The 14,836-nt window shown below is 38.3% G+C and overlaps 1 protein-coding gene across 1 annotated transcript; it reads left to right on the top strand.

Moving 5' to 3' along the window:
- Positions 1-3,280: 3,280 nt before the first annotated feature.
- Positions 3,281-6,253, top strand: LOC148025394 (UDP-rhamnose/UDP-galactose transporter 1-like). Its single transcript, XM_087692494.1, has 5 exons — positions 3,281-3,931; positions 4,727-4,911; positions 5,055-5,255; positions 5,351-5,512; positions 5,622-6,253. Exons 1-5 carry the CDS (start codon positions 3,805-3,807, stop codon positions 5,991-5,993), a joined length of 1,047 nt encoding a protein of 348 aa, XP_087548620.1. The 5' UTR covers positions 3,281-3,804; the 3' UTR covers positions 5,994-6,253.
- Positions 6,254-14,836: the final 8,583 nt, after the last annotated feature.

Below are 14,836 nucleotides of genomic sequence, written 5' to 3'. Positions count from 1 at the left end.
AAAAGAAACAAAGTCAATATACATTGGATGTGTTTTATAACTGGGACCAAAACAATATACCTATGAGATGAATACACAAAATTTGACATGCATAATTAATTATTCAAATGTCTCTTATATTGAGGCAAAGTTTCCTATTTCTAAAATTTGAAGGTGAAAAATAAAGCAATTTGTTAAAAGTCACATAAATGGTGTTGAAAAAAGAAAGGCAAAAAACATCATCAACTATGAAACTTTTGGTCAGAGTGCTTTGAGAGGATACATTTAGAGGCTATTTATCACCTTTTGCTAGAAATAGATGAAGATTGGTTGAATTAGTAGAGAGTCAAATGTTGCATTGGATCACATTGGCATCATCATATTTGTATATTCATTGATCTTATCATTAGTGAAAGTTAATTAAATGACCCATTTGGCGTCAAAGTTGGACCTAATGTAAGTAAAGCTTGTAGGCATGCATCTAATGACCTTTTCTCATATGTGTCCAATTGTAGAGAAGTACAATGGTTTTGCTAAAGAATATGTCGATTACTTGGTTAGAGGACTGTCATCCTTTTAGATAGAGATATGGTTTGGCTTCTCAAAAGAAGATTCACAAGCTACATGACTTTTGCAAGATAATGTTTGAGATTTGGTTGGTTGGAAGTTCATTCAAACTAGTGCATTGAAATTTGAAAGTTGTGCACTTGATTAAAATTTCCTAATTAGAATTCTATCTTCTCAAAACATCTCTCAATGATGGACAAGCATTAAAACATAATGATTGCAAACCTTCTCTCAATGATGAGCAAGCATCAAAGATTTAGAATGAACATTAAAAAGAATATATTGTCACATAATTTGGGGTTTTCAAGATTTGGAAACAAAAATCATCACACTTGCTAAATACCTTTGCAATAGAGATGAACAACTACCCTCTATGGATAGCAGAATACCATTTTGCCTTAAGTTTTGTAATGTGTGGAAACCTATGTCATGAAATCATGATATATAAGCTAATGAATTACTCCACATATACCAAGAGATTACATGTGCAGAGAAACTCACAATGAGATATATCCTAAATTCTAAAAATGACTCTAAGATCTTTAGCTCATTATTTATGGGATAACTTCATCACTCATAATTATGATTGTATTCATTTGTGATATGGACATCTAACTAAGCTTGCCTCTTGAAGGGGGAGATGGCCAAGGTTTTAGCAAGTGGATAAGAAGATAGAAGGGTTTGTGTGAGACACCATGCTTGCTTTTGAAAGGTGAGAGATACTTTGCTTGATTGACATGAAAATTAAAACACAATCGAGGATCTAGCCAAATAATGAAAATGCAATGGCCTTGATGTGTCCAAGCATGCCTGAAGGGACATAACTATGCAACATAAAGAACATAAAACTCACATATGAAACACCTGAACCTCAATAGGAAAGTTATTTTTGCTATGCATCTAATGTGTGTGTGACTCTTACTCTATGATGATGGGCTTGCAAGTGGATAGGAAGATATAGAATGGGTTGTGTGATGCACCATGCCTACTTTTGAAAGGTGAGAGATACTCTAATTGATTGATAGGAAAATTAGATTATGGGAGAGGTTCTAGCCAAGAACGATGCCTTCATGTTTCCAAGTATGCTTGTTGCTACATAACTATGTAGCACATTGAGCAAAAAAAAAAAAAAAAGCTTTGACAAAGAGATGAAATCAACTCCAAACCACATTTCTCCTTGGAACAATAGTGTCAAGCATCCTCTTCTGAGCTTCCAACATTCCTAAGGATAGTCGACATAGAACTCCATCACAATGATTATCTGCATGTAGTCCTCCTTGCATACTCCACTACCACTCCATCAGGACTCCATTGCCAGTCCATTGGCACTCCATTGATAAGGCATGTGCAACATGGCCACTCCACATGGGTTCCATGATTATGCAATTGGGGATCTAAAAGTACACAAATGTTGAATAAAGTCTCATATTTAATGTTTTTAAATTCTGGTAAGCCCTAGACTTTTTTCCACCCTTCTCAAGTGTCCACCCTACCCTATCATCTCTATGGGGATAGAATGGTTAATGGAAGAGTTTCCAAATTTTCAAGTTTGAGTCCAAGCCAAGTCCAAGTCTTGGATTTGTGGGATATACCCTTAAGGCACCATGAGACTGTTCCTACATGCTAAAGCTACTGTCTTCTCTCTCTCTCTCTCTCTCCACACACACACACACGCACGCACGCATGCACGCACACACGCACGCATATATACCAAAGATTTTAACATGCAAGTGATATTGATCCATGTCTTGTCCCAAGGACATATGTTTTACTTTATTTATCCTCCTTCAATAAAAGTATTATTTTTCTTCACTTGTTATCCAAATATTTTAGGCAAGCACGCTGTGATTATGCCACATTTTTCGATCTTGTTATGCATGTGCATTTCTTATTTGTATAAAGCCCAACAAGTTAGTGATTGGGGGGATCCCCACAAGGGATATGCTTTGACTTTTGGACCAAAGTTAACTCCCTATAAAAATGCACATCCAAAGTTAACTTTTGGACAAAAGTTAACTTCGTATAGAAATGCACAAACCAATGGTCACAATCTTTACACCGATTCACTTTGTCCCATGCAAGTCATGATCTTGGGCCATATGATAATGAAATCTCTAAGAAGCTTGCATGTTTTAAAAGCTTTTGGCATGGAAGGAAAGTGGTGTGGACCACTTTGATGCATTCTAATTTTGTTCAGAATTGACAAAGAGTCAATGCAAATCCCATTCACAACACTTTTACATCATGTGCCAGAAGTGTGCTAGCTAGTGAGACATTGACTATTTAGTTCTTACAATTTGTTTCCTCATATTGCTACAAAAAGAGTTACTACCTACAATATACATTGCTACCTAGTGAGCATTGACCATTGAGAGTTCTTACGAGTTGTTTCTTCACATGCTAGGGAAGCTATGGTACATTTGGACAGTGTTTTCTAATGTTTATGGATGCTATGGGAAACACTCCTGTTCATAGAAAATTGGGATACAGGTTTTAGTTGCTCAAATCGAGGTCCTTAAAACATGTGTTAACATCATGTGTGTGGAGCTATGGTGCCCTGGGCTTAGAACCAAAAAAAAATCATGTGTGTGATGGGACAATGGAGCTAATGCGGTAACGTGCAAGGAAGTAGCCAAAGTGATGCTTTTTTGTTGGCTTGTTGCTCACCAAAGGACCTTTGAAAGTTTTCAAGGTTTGAACTGGTCTCTCTCTCTCTCTCTCTCTCCCTCATGGAGGCAGGCGACCCAACTCTCTCTCTCTCTCTCTCTCTCTCTCGGATAGTCTTACTCGTGAGTCGTATTCCTATTTTCTTCACTCCTTGTTGGACGTTCTTGGTCGGCCTCCTTCCATTTTAATTTTAATGTTCCCATACCTATTTCCTCTCTCTCTTCCATTTTAATTTCTATGTTCCCACACCTATTTTCTCTCTCTCTCTCTCTCTCTCTCTCTCCATTCTTCTTTCTGAGGTTATTAAGACAGTAACGAACACGAACACACATGCGCGCTTGTGGCACACAAAATCGGCTTTCGCCAACAACCCAATTCGCAGAAGATCCTCCTAACCCCTGCCTCGCCTGAACTGGAAGTGGGTTCTCTGTCCCTCTTTCCAGAGGAGTTCCCCTGTTTCGCTTCTCCCCTACCCACACACCTACACACCCCAATCGGAGCAACCCAGAAGCCAACTAACCTTCAACTGCCTCCAGCTCGTATTGGATCTTTCTCCTTAGGAGGAGAAAGGCCCCCCTCCCTCTGCCCACCATGGCTGCAGAGAAGAAAGGCTCGATTTCTGATGTGGGAGCATGGGCCATGAATGTCTTTAGCTCCGTCGGCATCATCATGGCCAACAAGCAAGTCATGTCTGCGCAAGGATACGATTTCCGCTTCGGTATGGGGCTTCCTGGATCATTCTTAGTGATTGTGGAGTACTCATCTTTTATGTAAATCAATCTGATTGCTGAGTACATGTGATGCAAATCAGTCAGCTTTTGTGTAAATCAATCTGATTACCGAATATATTCTTTAATGGAGCCGATCAATCCTATGATTGCTGAGCGGTTAATTTTATGAGGTTGAAGTTTGTCAGGTTGTATTTTTATATTGAAAACATAAATTGTCCTTTACCATAGCTGAGGCACCATTTAGTTTCCCAGTTTTTTTACGTGCTTAGTCAGATTATTGAAGGTCGATGAGGATCTTGAGAGATCCAGGTAGACCTTTATTAAGTTGACAGTTATTGAAGGATGCATCTATTGAGGGCAGGTGATTGCACAATCCAATGCAAGAGAAAGTCTCAACCTTACACAGAGGGTGTATGCCTTATCTTTGAGCTCCAGCTGAGCCAGCCTTTTCCTCTTCGTGCTTTAATCAATCATATTCACAGCAGCTCACAGTTTCATACTCACTGAAATGGCACATTGATGGCCAATCTTGATACAACAGCATTTGGGCCCATGCGCACACACAGATGATTGATCAAGCATGGAAGTAGGCAGATGTATGTGCACTGTCAGGAGCATGCACATAGTATGCGGTAGCTCTTATGGACAGACCTTCATTTGGAAGTGTTATGCAATGATTGCCATTGATTGCAATTACCAGATTAGTGATGCTAAATATAAGTCTCATCAACAGCTTTTCTGCCTCTCTTTCAATGCTGAGACAGTTGTTGGCTTGATTGCAGCAACGACCTTGACGGCCTTCCACTTCACAGTAACTGCATTGGTTGGCTATTTGTCATCGTTGTCAGGGCATGTTTCAGCTAAAACAGTGCCATTGTGGGATCTGTTTTGGTTCTCTCTTGTTGCCAACTCTTCTATTGTCTGCATGAATCTCAGCCTCATGCTGAATTCTGTCGGGTTTTATCAGGTTTGGATCCCTTTTTCCTTGTGAGTAGTAATGAAGAAATCAAACCTCTAGTAAAACAGAGTCACAGGTTCACATGTGTGTGTGGTCAGTGGAGTGTGAGCATGTTCACTTACTCAATCTTCTTTACACCCCGTTTCCTACAGATCTCTAAGCTGAGCATGATACCAGTGGTGTGTGTTCTGGAGTGGCTGCTTCATAGCAAAACATATACAAAGGAAGTCAAAGTTGCTGTTATAGTGGTGGTCATTGGAGTTGGGGTCTGCACTGTGACAGATGTAAATGTCAATCTGAAAGGTTTTGTTTCTGCAGTATTTGCCGTGCTGTGTACATCTCTGCAGCAAATTGTAAGGTCTCACCTTTCAAATACCACATTAAGGGCCATGCATGATAACAGTGCTGTTGGAATCTAATGTTGCTTGCCTTTCATCTGGATTTGCAGTATATCGGTTCATTCCAAAAGAAATACTCCATTGGTTCATTTGAATTGCTCAGCAAGACTGCACCTATTCAAGCTGGTTCTTTGCTGCTGCTTGGACCTTTTTGTGATTATTTCCTGAATGGTCGAAACGTCTTGGATTACCATTTCTCAACAGGTGCCATTGTAAGTACAGCTGACTTGTGGACTTCTTGTTCTTGATTATAGATCTGAAGTAGAGCTTGACTTATATCTTTCCATCCAGTAACACATTCTCGTGTGTATGTGCGTTCAGTTCTTCATAGGTCTTTCTTGTGTACTGGCTGTCATCTGTAACATGAGCCAGTACCTCTGCATCGGACGGTTTTCGGCTGTGTCATTTCAGGTGTTGGGGCACATGAAAACTGTGTGTGTTCTTCTACTAGGGTGGATTCTTTTCGATTCTGTTATGACAGTCAAGAACATTCTGGGAATGTTGATGGCTGTGTTAGGTATGGTACTATACAGCTGGGCTGTTGAGGTTGCAAAGCAATCTCCTGCAAAGGCCCTCCCTATCATCCACATGAAGGACAGCAGTTTTGTGGATGAAGATGTAGCATTACTTAAAAATGGCTTTGATGACCTTGCCAGCAAGGATTTAGAAAATGGGAAAAACAACTTCAAGTAAGGCAGTGATTCTGCGAAAAGTGCTCGCACCATGTAGCCATCTCAAAATTTTCCCTGTAACTGTGGTTGCTTGGTGATTGCAAAGCAGGTAACTGTGGAGAAATTCATTACCAGCCAGTAGACCTCACATGATCGGACTAATCAAAAGCCCGCCATGGAGAAAGAGCCATTGGTTTTAATGAGCCCTTCAGTCATTCTGTATAATATTTTTCTCACAATCATATATTCTTCTAAATGCCTAATCATTTGCTTTAACCTTTACTACTTTGCTGATTGTTATACATCATGCAGAGACAAAAGTGTCTCTTTGAATATCATGCAGATATTAAAATGTCTCCTCAAATAGCTTATGTGAGCTTTGTTGGTAAAAGCATAATGCCTCAATACACAATTACGACTGGTTCTGTATGCAACCAGCTGAGCTCCACCAGCCTAAGCACGGCATGTTTCTCTCTTTGGTAAGCCATGCCTTGAAAACTACTATTTCTCTGATGATAAACCTTTGCAAAAGCTCCAAAAGCAAGATAAATCAATGGATATTATTGGCCTTTGCAAACATGAGTAATACAACCTTAGAAGCACTCGTATTACCTTACACATTTTACAAATGAAGCAAATTCCATTAAGAGATGGATGCTAAACCCTCAGACACAAAAGATTGGGGAGAATAGTGTTGGATCTATTATTTGCATCACACTTTTCTAAAGATGTGTACTTGTATTCCAATTGCTTATCTTCATTGCGGACTCTTCACACATGCATTTTGACTTTTAAGGTAGAGGAACCCTTGAGCTACCTGATTGAAGAGGTGGGCATGGAGTTTTGCCAATCTTTACCCATCCATTTAGATAATTTCAAGGGGGTTTTGATAGTCTTAATGTTGATCTATTAATTTGTAAAGTTTCCTAGCCATGTTGAATAGCTAGGCAAGATATGTCTTGAAAGTATATTGGATCCATTTGTTAAGTTGAAATGCCATAATGAATACTCTTGTAATCTCTCCCTTGTATGGATGGTACATGAATCATTAGAGCTCCATGAATAAACTGTTTCATCAAGTGCACACATGTTGATTAAGGTAACCAACCATTCACAAATGTTGTGGTAAGAGGATATTAAGTCTAACAACTATATGCAATGAGATGTTTGAAAGTGATAGTAAGATTGAAATTTGTCACATGGCATTGTCGTGGTAAGTTGATAATCTTGCTTTAAGTTGGATAGAATGAATGAAGCAATGATAATAGTTTAAAACCAAGCATGATAATGAGCAAATAAAGGTAGCACTCTAGCTAGTGCACTCTCTCCCTCATGTAGATAATGCCATGTGCTACAAATGAACCAATGCAAATGCATGAGAATGGTTGTTGGAGGAATATACAACAAAAGGATCCATGTCAATCGTTGCAAGGACAAAGACCTACCAAATTGTGTTGACTTATAGGTATTTGAAAGGCATGCAAAAAGTTTGATTGAATGACGATATGTATGGTAGTCACATAAATGCACATAAGGAGAAAATAGCTCAAGAAAAGGATGCCACCCTCTAAAGTCGTGAGGTAGGTGGTGTATGTGAGCATGCACATGTAAGTAGATGTTGGCATATGTCATCCCACACTCCACAATTACTTGCATCAAACAATAATGATTGGCATGTGTTTAGGAAATCATGTGGCGTGTCAAACAAGGTCATATAATCATTATGGTTTTCCTTAAGAAATATGTATTTTAACTAGTTGAAAGCAATGTATGTTGGGTGATGATAGGCGGTATGTGTAGAGCTAAAAAGCCTAATTGCAGTGTTGTGCAAACCATTATGTCAGTGGAAGTGGCTTCGCCAATGTAGGCTAAGGTTGTGAATTTGTGGAACTCTCCACTTGTCCCTTCTAATGTAGAAGGCCTAACCAATCCTTTTGTAACCTGTTAGCAATACTACATATTATTCTTTGGTTGCATTCATACATGGGTTAGCAAATTGTTTTGGATGCAGTTGTGTCCATTATTTACATTTATGATAATTGTTATGCATCACTCTTTATATATTGCCTTTCTTTACTAATTTCTACCTCCAAAACATGTTGCTCAAAAGCCTTCTAGTTAAGGGTGTGTAATTGCATGCTACTTCATTGTCCACTAGATGAGTTGGGGGTTACTATTGCTTTCAAAGAAATCTTTCCTCCCCTCCCCATTTTGATGAGTTGTGAAAAACCCCAATCATTATTGTAGGTCATCAGTCACACACACACACACACACACACACACACACACACACAAAGTTAATGACAACTCCCCTCTCTAATACATATTCTTTTGAGAAAAAGAAAAGAAAAGAGTGAATTGACACTCACTCTCCTCCTCAAAAAAAAATTGGGGATTAAAAATTTTGAAAAAAAAATCAAGTGTGCACTCTCCTCCTCTTCAAGAAAACAATTATCCAAAAATATCTTAGAATTTTGTGTACTTCCCCTCCTCTTTTAACTGACATGTCAACCCTTCCCCAATTTTTGACATTAAGAAAAATTGGAAAAATTAAACATGCACATGTCATCTCTTCCCCAAATTTTGACATTAAGCAAAATTGAAAAAAATCTAACGACTTCTTCTCCGCCGTAGATGTAATAATCCATTAATTTTTTTGTGCTAACACACCCTATCCCTAAAACTATCATGATACATGGCAATTTACTAGTTAACCTAAAATTGGGAAAATTTTAATCAAATGACATATTAGTCTTTCCCCACTAATCGTGATGCCCTGCAAAAGAAGCTTCACATGGCAGGATTGTCCAATGAAGTGGAACCCTCAGATGTGGTGAGCCCATCGCAAGAATTAGGACCTTCCCACGTGGTAAGCCCTTGTTCAATGACTCTTAACACAGAGACAAACCCGACAAACGATACCAATGCATCAAATGCTCGTAACCAGGTATTTTCCATTATTATTTAGCAGACACTTTTTCGACTAGGAAAGCAAAAACAATATATTAAAAATTCTTTTAAATCATGCACATAAAGATTGGTCTTGCATCAAAAAGTAGTTCTAGATTCCTTTTTAGAAATATTTCTTCCAAAAATTTGGTGATCAATCCATTATGAAAAATACATAGAATTTACATGCCTTAAGTTATTACATAAAACTAAATATTAAATTATGTTTCATTAGTTCATAGTTGATCTTTACTTGTGGGTTACGACCGAGAAAAAATAACCCATGGAGAGAGCACTGCATACATTATTTTTTTCAAATCTGAATAGCTACCATAGTTGGTCTTGATCAAACTCTTATTTTGAGGCTTGTACGCATATAAAGCCATATTGTTGTTATTCTCAAATTTGTAAACCTGTTAGCCTATAAATGATAACTTTATGGTCACCATAACTCTACACTATGCCTAAGACCATAGGATCATGGAGTGCTAATAAAAATCTACCTAACTTTATAATTAGACTTATGATTGATAGGTGGACACATGGTTTCATCCCCAACTAGTTAACTAAGCTAAGACCTAAATAGCATACAATTATTATCCAACCCGCATAATAGGTGAAACTAATGAAAAGTCAAGATTACTTGCATATGAAAAAGTATGCACAATGGTAAAAGCATGTAATTCTAGCTAGTGGTGCATTGTAATTTATCAAAGAATTGAATAGTGAAAAATTTCCTTGGCTTAATGCAACCGCTAAAATTAGAAACATGCAATCATGTAAAAGGTATAAATCTCTTTTCTCTTTAAATTAACAAAATATTATTTGAGAAGGACTAACTGGTTATTGCCTTGCGTTTGTAATTATTTGTGAAATACATCTAGAAATTTATAAAAAGTTTTTCTTATGCCCATATGACAGACAAGATTGAGCATTTTGCACCCCCCCCCCCCCCCCCCCCCCAAAAGGGCAATTAATGGACCTTAATTTGAACTAGTTTTGTTTTGCCTATGAGTGCTTGACCCCAGTGTCTATAGGTAGAAAGGTCTCTCAATTTAAGAAATGATAATTGCATAGTTGGTCATATGATGGAGAAGAAATACGTATGATTACGATGCAATCAACATCATGAGTTAGAAAATTACAAGCTAGTATCACTCTAAAGAAAAGAGCAAATTTTCTATATCTGGCTCTATGAGCAGGAATCCAATGTAAAAATTATTATTTAATAACACATGTTTTGAAAGGACGATATTTGTTGCTTTTGTGTTGTGCTTATCAAAGATATGACATGAACCTAGTATCAAGGAAACATTAAGGAAGTTGCATTTAAATGTCAAACAATATGTTAGCATATTGCATTTCAAAACTAAAGAAAACCATGTGTAAATGGGAAGCACACGATCATATTTCCTCGATGGAAAACAATCTATGGCTAGGTGGATTGGATAACTTGGGTGCTTTTCTCATATGAAAATGTTAGGACAAGGGCTGGTGGACATTGACTTTTCCTAGGGTTCAGTCTTAGATCTAGGTCATGCGCTATTTTAGGAAAACAAAGATGATATTTAGCCTTATGTGCAGACTATGAACCAAGTGTAGTACCGATGGACCTACTCTTAGTCTCGATGGATTACAATGTGATTGTTTTGACTAAGTGCTAGAATGTTGTTAGAGATTGTTAGGTATTTAGAAACTTTTGGGTGGATCCTTGTGGATCAAGGCCAATGGTTCACTGCGAGATAGACCAAGGGCCACCCAATGAGACCAAAGTCTGATTATCCCTGTGGGGGTACGGATGGCACTAGATGGGATATATATCCTAGACGACTACCAAGCTTTACCTTCCACAATTAAGTGACAAAAACTTTATACGTGTTGTCAAAGTGATATTTATTGTTATTACGATAAATCATTGACAAATTCATAAAAAATAATTCAACAAAAGAACTCAAGATAAGAAACCAAATGGTACTACTAAAAGTCTATTTGACTACTAATAGGATTCATGTGCTTGGTCTTGATCATGGGAGGAATACCCATTATGCACTATCATGAAAGTGATTCTTTGTGCATGAATAGGATCAAGGGGCAAATTGAAGTAGTAAAAACTTAAGGCTTAATGATAGTCGATTTTAATATTATTTATCAATCTTGTAATTGGAATTGCAAAAAGATTATATTGCTTACTATGAAAGTGTGTGCAGGTGGAATTGCAATGATTGTGAGATTTCCTGTAGTATACCAAGCAGGAAATTAGTGCAACATTTTCTTAAGGGAGGAAATTTTCCACACTATGGCAAATATCTTTATCACTCAAGCTTATAGATATTGATTCGACCTTGAGCGCTAGACCTTATACCAAGGATGGGGATGGTCACCAACTTACTTCTTCATTTGTGTTAATCAAACAAGTGGATTGGAGTATAATCTATGGAGGTTGCATTGGGCAAAAAGACTTAATTTAGTTAGACTCTACATGTTTCACAAGAGCAACCAAAACCCTCCAATTCAAATTGACGGTGAAACGATGACCCTAAACCACTGGGTTTGTTAGAGCATCACCAAGAACATCCAGCCAAATCGCGTAATTGTAACTCATTGTCTTGTATAAATAATTATAAGATTGAAGAAATCCCCAACCTTCCTAATAGTTATCTAGCCCTAGAAACACACAAGGAACCTCCTACTTACAATGCCTAAGCATTAGCTCAAACATTAGCCCAAATCCACGACTAAGTTATGAACATGTCCATGAAAATCCTTGTGAAAAAAGTTGTAGTCTTGTACAAACTTCCTCTTTTGCATTGTATGGGATAACTTTGTAAAACTTTGTACAACCAATGGTGCAAGATTATTTGAATATACTACTCTCTTTTTTGGAGCATTTCTACCATGTTGGTAGTTTGATTAAGGATCTTATTTCTAACATTACGATCATGCAATCAATTAAGTTATTTTAAATGCATACTAATAATGGATGGAATCATTAATGGTATTGAGGTAAAATGTATCAAAATCATTTCAACTTCCTTCGATCGGAATACCCATAGCAGTTGGCCCAACTATCATTGACCTATCAAACGAGAAAGAGAGGAAGTTCCTACTCAAATAGGTCAATCCGCTTGAGTTTAATGGTGAAGGAACAAAAGTGGAGATAAGTGCCAAAACCTAAATTGAGCAAATGGAAGATAACTTCTTTATTTCTGGAACCAGTCCAACAAAAAACTGAAGCAATGATTTTCTGACTAAGGCTAGCAAGAGAAGTACGACTTCAATGGAAACAATGGTGCCACGATAAGGTTGTCTCTAAGTCTATTGTGACATGGAGCCAAATCAATGCTGCAATCCAAAGCCAATACTTGTCTCCTACCTATCAGACTCTCAAAAGGAACAAGTTCTTCAACCTCAAGCAACAAGGGATAACTCATGAATGATATTATTCTCGCTTTGTTACATTATAGAACTATGTGCCTCATGTGTCCATGAGCCAATAGGTGGCATGTTTCTATTAAGGCTTGAACCCACCTCTCAATTGGAAGTTGGAAGTAATGAGACTCATTAACCTACAAGATGCTTTGATGAGGGCCCAACTATTGGTGGCTACTCTTGACAGGCAATATAATAGGTTCAATAGGCTTTCTTATGCCAGAAGAGCTTGAGTGAATTACCACTAGGGAAAATTTAATTAAGGTTTCATAAATCTTGCCAATACTCCCCAAAACTGCAACAACAATAACAATAACAACAAATAGGAATTGGAATAATGAGGCATGAATGCCTATGCCAACGCTACTATGTAAGGATACTTCAATAATAGAGAATGCAGATGTGAGGCAAGTTGTGGAGTTGGACCAAGGGGGGCTGGACAGGGCATGGAGTAGGAGCCTTGCTTGTGCTATTGCAAGCGATAAACTAGATCCGTCTCTCTCTCAGAACGGGAAATAGTTTTCTATCATCCAATACAACTAAACATAAAGCTAATTCTTTCCAAATCCTAATTGACTGTGTAGCTACTTATTCATTTATTTTCCCTAAGTGTGCAAAAAAGCTTAAGTTAAATCCCACACGTTTTGGGAAACTTGTAATAGAACTAGCCAACGAGAGGGAAACAGTGTCAACCCTATCCATTGGTTCAATTTCAAAAAGAGACCATGACATCAAGTTTATGAGTCATGCCTTTAAGAATTTATGACTGCCTATTAGGAATGAACTAGACCAATCAAGCAAATATACACTGTGGAAAAGATCAAACATCTATTTGGAAAAATGGTCCAATCATTAAAAAAAACAAGTAAACCAATAATTCAGTTAGCCAAGGCTAGTCAAATCCTGAAGGGATTAAGGAAGGACTTATTGTCTACCTACTCAAACTCAGTAAAGTCGAGGATACCAAGGATGAGGACAAGCCATCATGTGGCTAAGTGAGTTCACTGATGTTTTTTCCAACATTCTTTCCAACATCCCCTCCCTCATACCATGGTGTTGAGCCAAATGTGTCGTGTGTAAACCACCACCCTCACCTGTGACATAGTCTCTTGCTATGCTTGCGGCTTGTCTTGCATCTAGTCCCTTTCTATGAATATGAGCTCTTGCCCCCAAGATGGGTCATTCTACAACCTCATGTGTCTTCTCTGCCCCTTTTGTGACTTCTAAGCATTCTCTTGTGAGCTTCCATGATGCCTGTTAACCCTCAAACGAACAAGGTGGAAAATCCGAAAAATCTAAAGCAGAAGACAAGGCTAAGGCAAAAGTGAAATGGAAGACGAAGGCGCGCCAAAGAAGAATCCAGAAACACAAGAAGTGCAAAATAGTCCCAAATCAAGGAAAAAGGCGCACGAGAAAAAGCACATCAATACTCTTGTAAAAGAGTGCAAGGTGCACCATGATTTATTTTAAGAGTGTCGGGCTCTCACCCATGCAAATTCTAAAGGTAGATGGGCGGTGGGAAGGAAGCTAGGAAGATAGTGGGAAAAAGGGCCTATGTAAAAAAGGGGATAAGGGGATAACCACCCAAAAGGGATTTAGGGTTTTGTATATAAAGTTGAAAAGTAAATGAGAAGCTCATTCTTGTGTGTGGCCAAAAGTAGTTCTTCTTCTCTTCTTCTTCTTCTTCTTCTTCTTCTTCTTCTTCTTCTTCTTCTTCTTCTTACTTGCTTACTTGCTTGAGATTGTGCTTGAGAGAGGGAGTGTGAGAGTGTAAGGGAGTGAGCGTGTGAGGGTGAGGGACCGTGGTGGAGAAGCTCTCCATCTTCTCCTCTCTTCTTCTCTTCTCTTCTCTTCTCTTCTCTTCTCTTCTCTTCTCTTCTCTTCTCTTGCTCACAACAATGGAGCTTGGAGCGTGGAGCTTGAGGATGGAGCTTGCTTGAAGCTTGCACTTGGATCATGGAGCTAGAAGTGCTCGAGAGAGAAGGCAACTCGATCGGGCATGGAGGTAAGCTCACTACACTCGTAGAGATGGATAGCACGTCGGCTATGTGAGAGGTAGCCATTAGTGCTTGGCTTAGAATGCTTGAACAATAGGCGGTCTGTGGGTCTTGGTAGTTGAGCTTGTGCTCGCGCCTCTACATTTTGGTTCCATTGCCGGTACCAACAAATTCAAGCCTCGAGTGCTTGCGCGCTTCGAATCGAGCATTGAAGTAGGGTTTTTCCCGAACTGGTGCTTGAGGTAGATAGGTAGGAAGCGAGGGAGTTTGAAGAGGTATTCAATCTCCTTAGCAAGTATATTTTAGGTTTTTTTGGATTTGAAAAAGCATGTTGAAGTAGTGTAGGTTTTTTTTTTTGTGATTTGGATGCATTAGGGTAGGAAAAAATGCACAAAAACAAAGGAAAATAAGCAATAGGGTTTCAGTTGTCATAACAAGGCATGAGGGTTTGATTTGTTTGCTGATTTGCATTTTGAAGTTTATTTGCTAT

This window comes from Lygodium microphyllum, chromosome 14, assembly GCF_053477565.2.
Source record: "Lygodium microphyllum isolate KBCC chromosome 14, Lygodium_microphyllum_v1.1.10, whole genome shotgun sequence".
Classification (NCBI taxonomy): domain Eukaryota; kingdom Viridiplantae; phylum Streptophyta; class Polypodiopsida; order Schizaeales; family Lygodiaceae; genus Lygodium; species Lygodium microphyllum.
Note: the sequence above shows the minus strand (reverse complement) of the source record. Positions and strands in the feature narration are given on the sequence as shown.

Bases quoted from the DNA above. Each gene is read 5' to 3' on its own strand.
- LOC148025394 (XM_087692494.1), top strand. From the start codon at position 3,805: ATGGCTGCAGAGAAGAAAGGCTCGATTTCTGATGTGGGAGCATGGGCC. The intron at 5,256-5,350 runs GTAAGGTCTCAC...CTGGATTTGCAG, and splicing joins GTACATCTCTGCAGCAAATT to TATATCGGTTCATTCCAAAA. The intron at 5,513-5,621 runs GTAAGTACAGCT...ATGTGCGTTCAG, and splicing joins ATTTCTCAACAGGTGCCATT to TTCTTCATAGGTCTTTCTTG.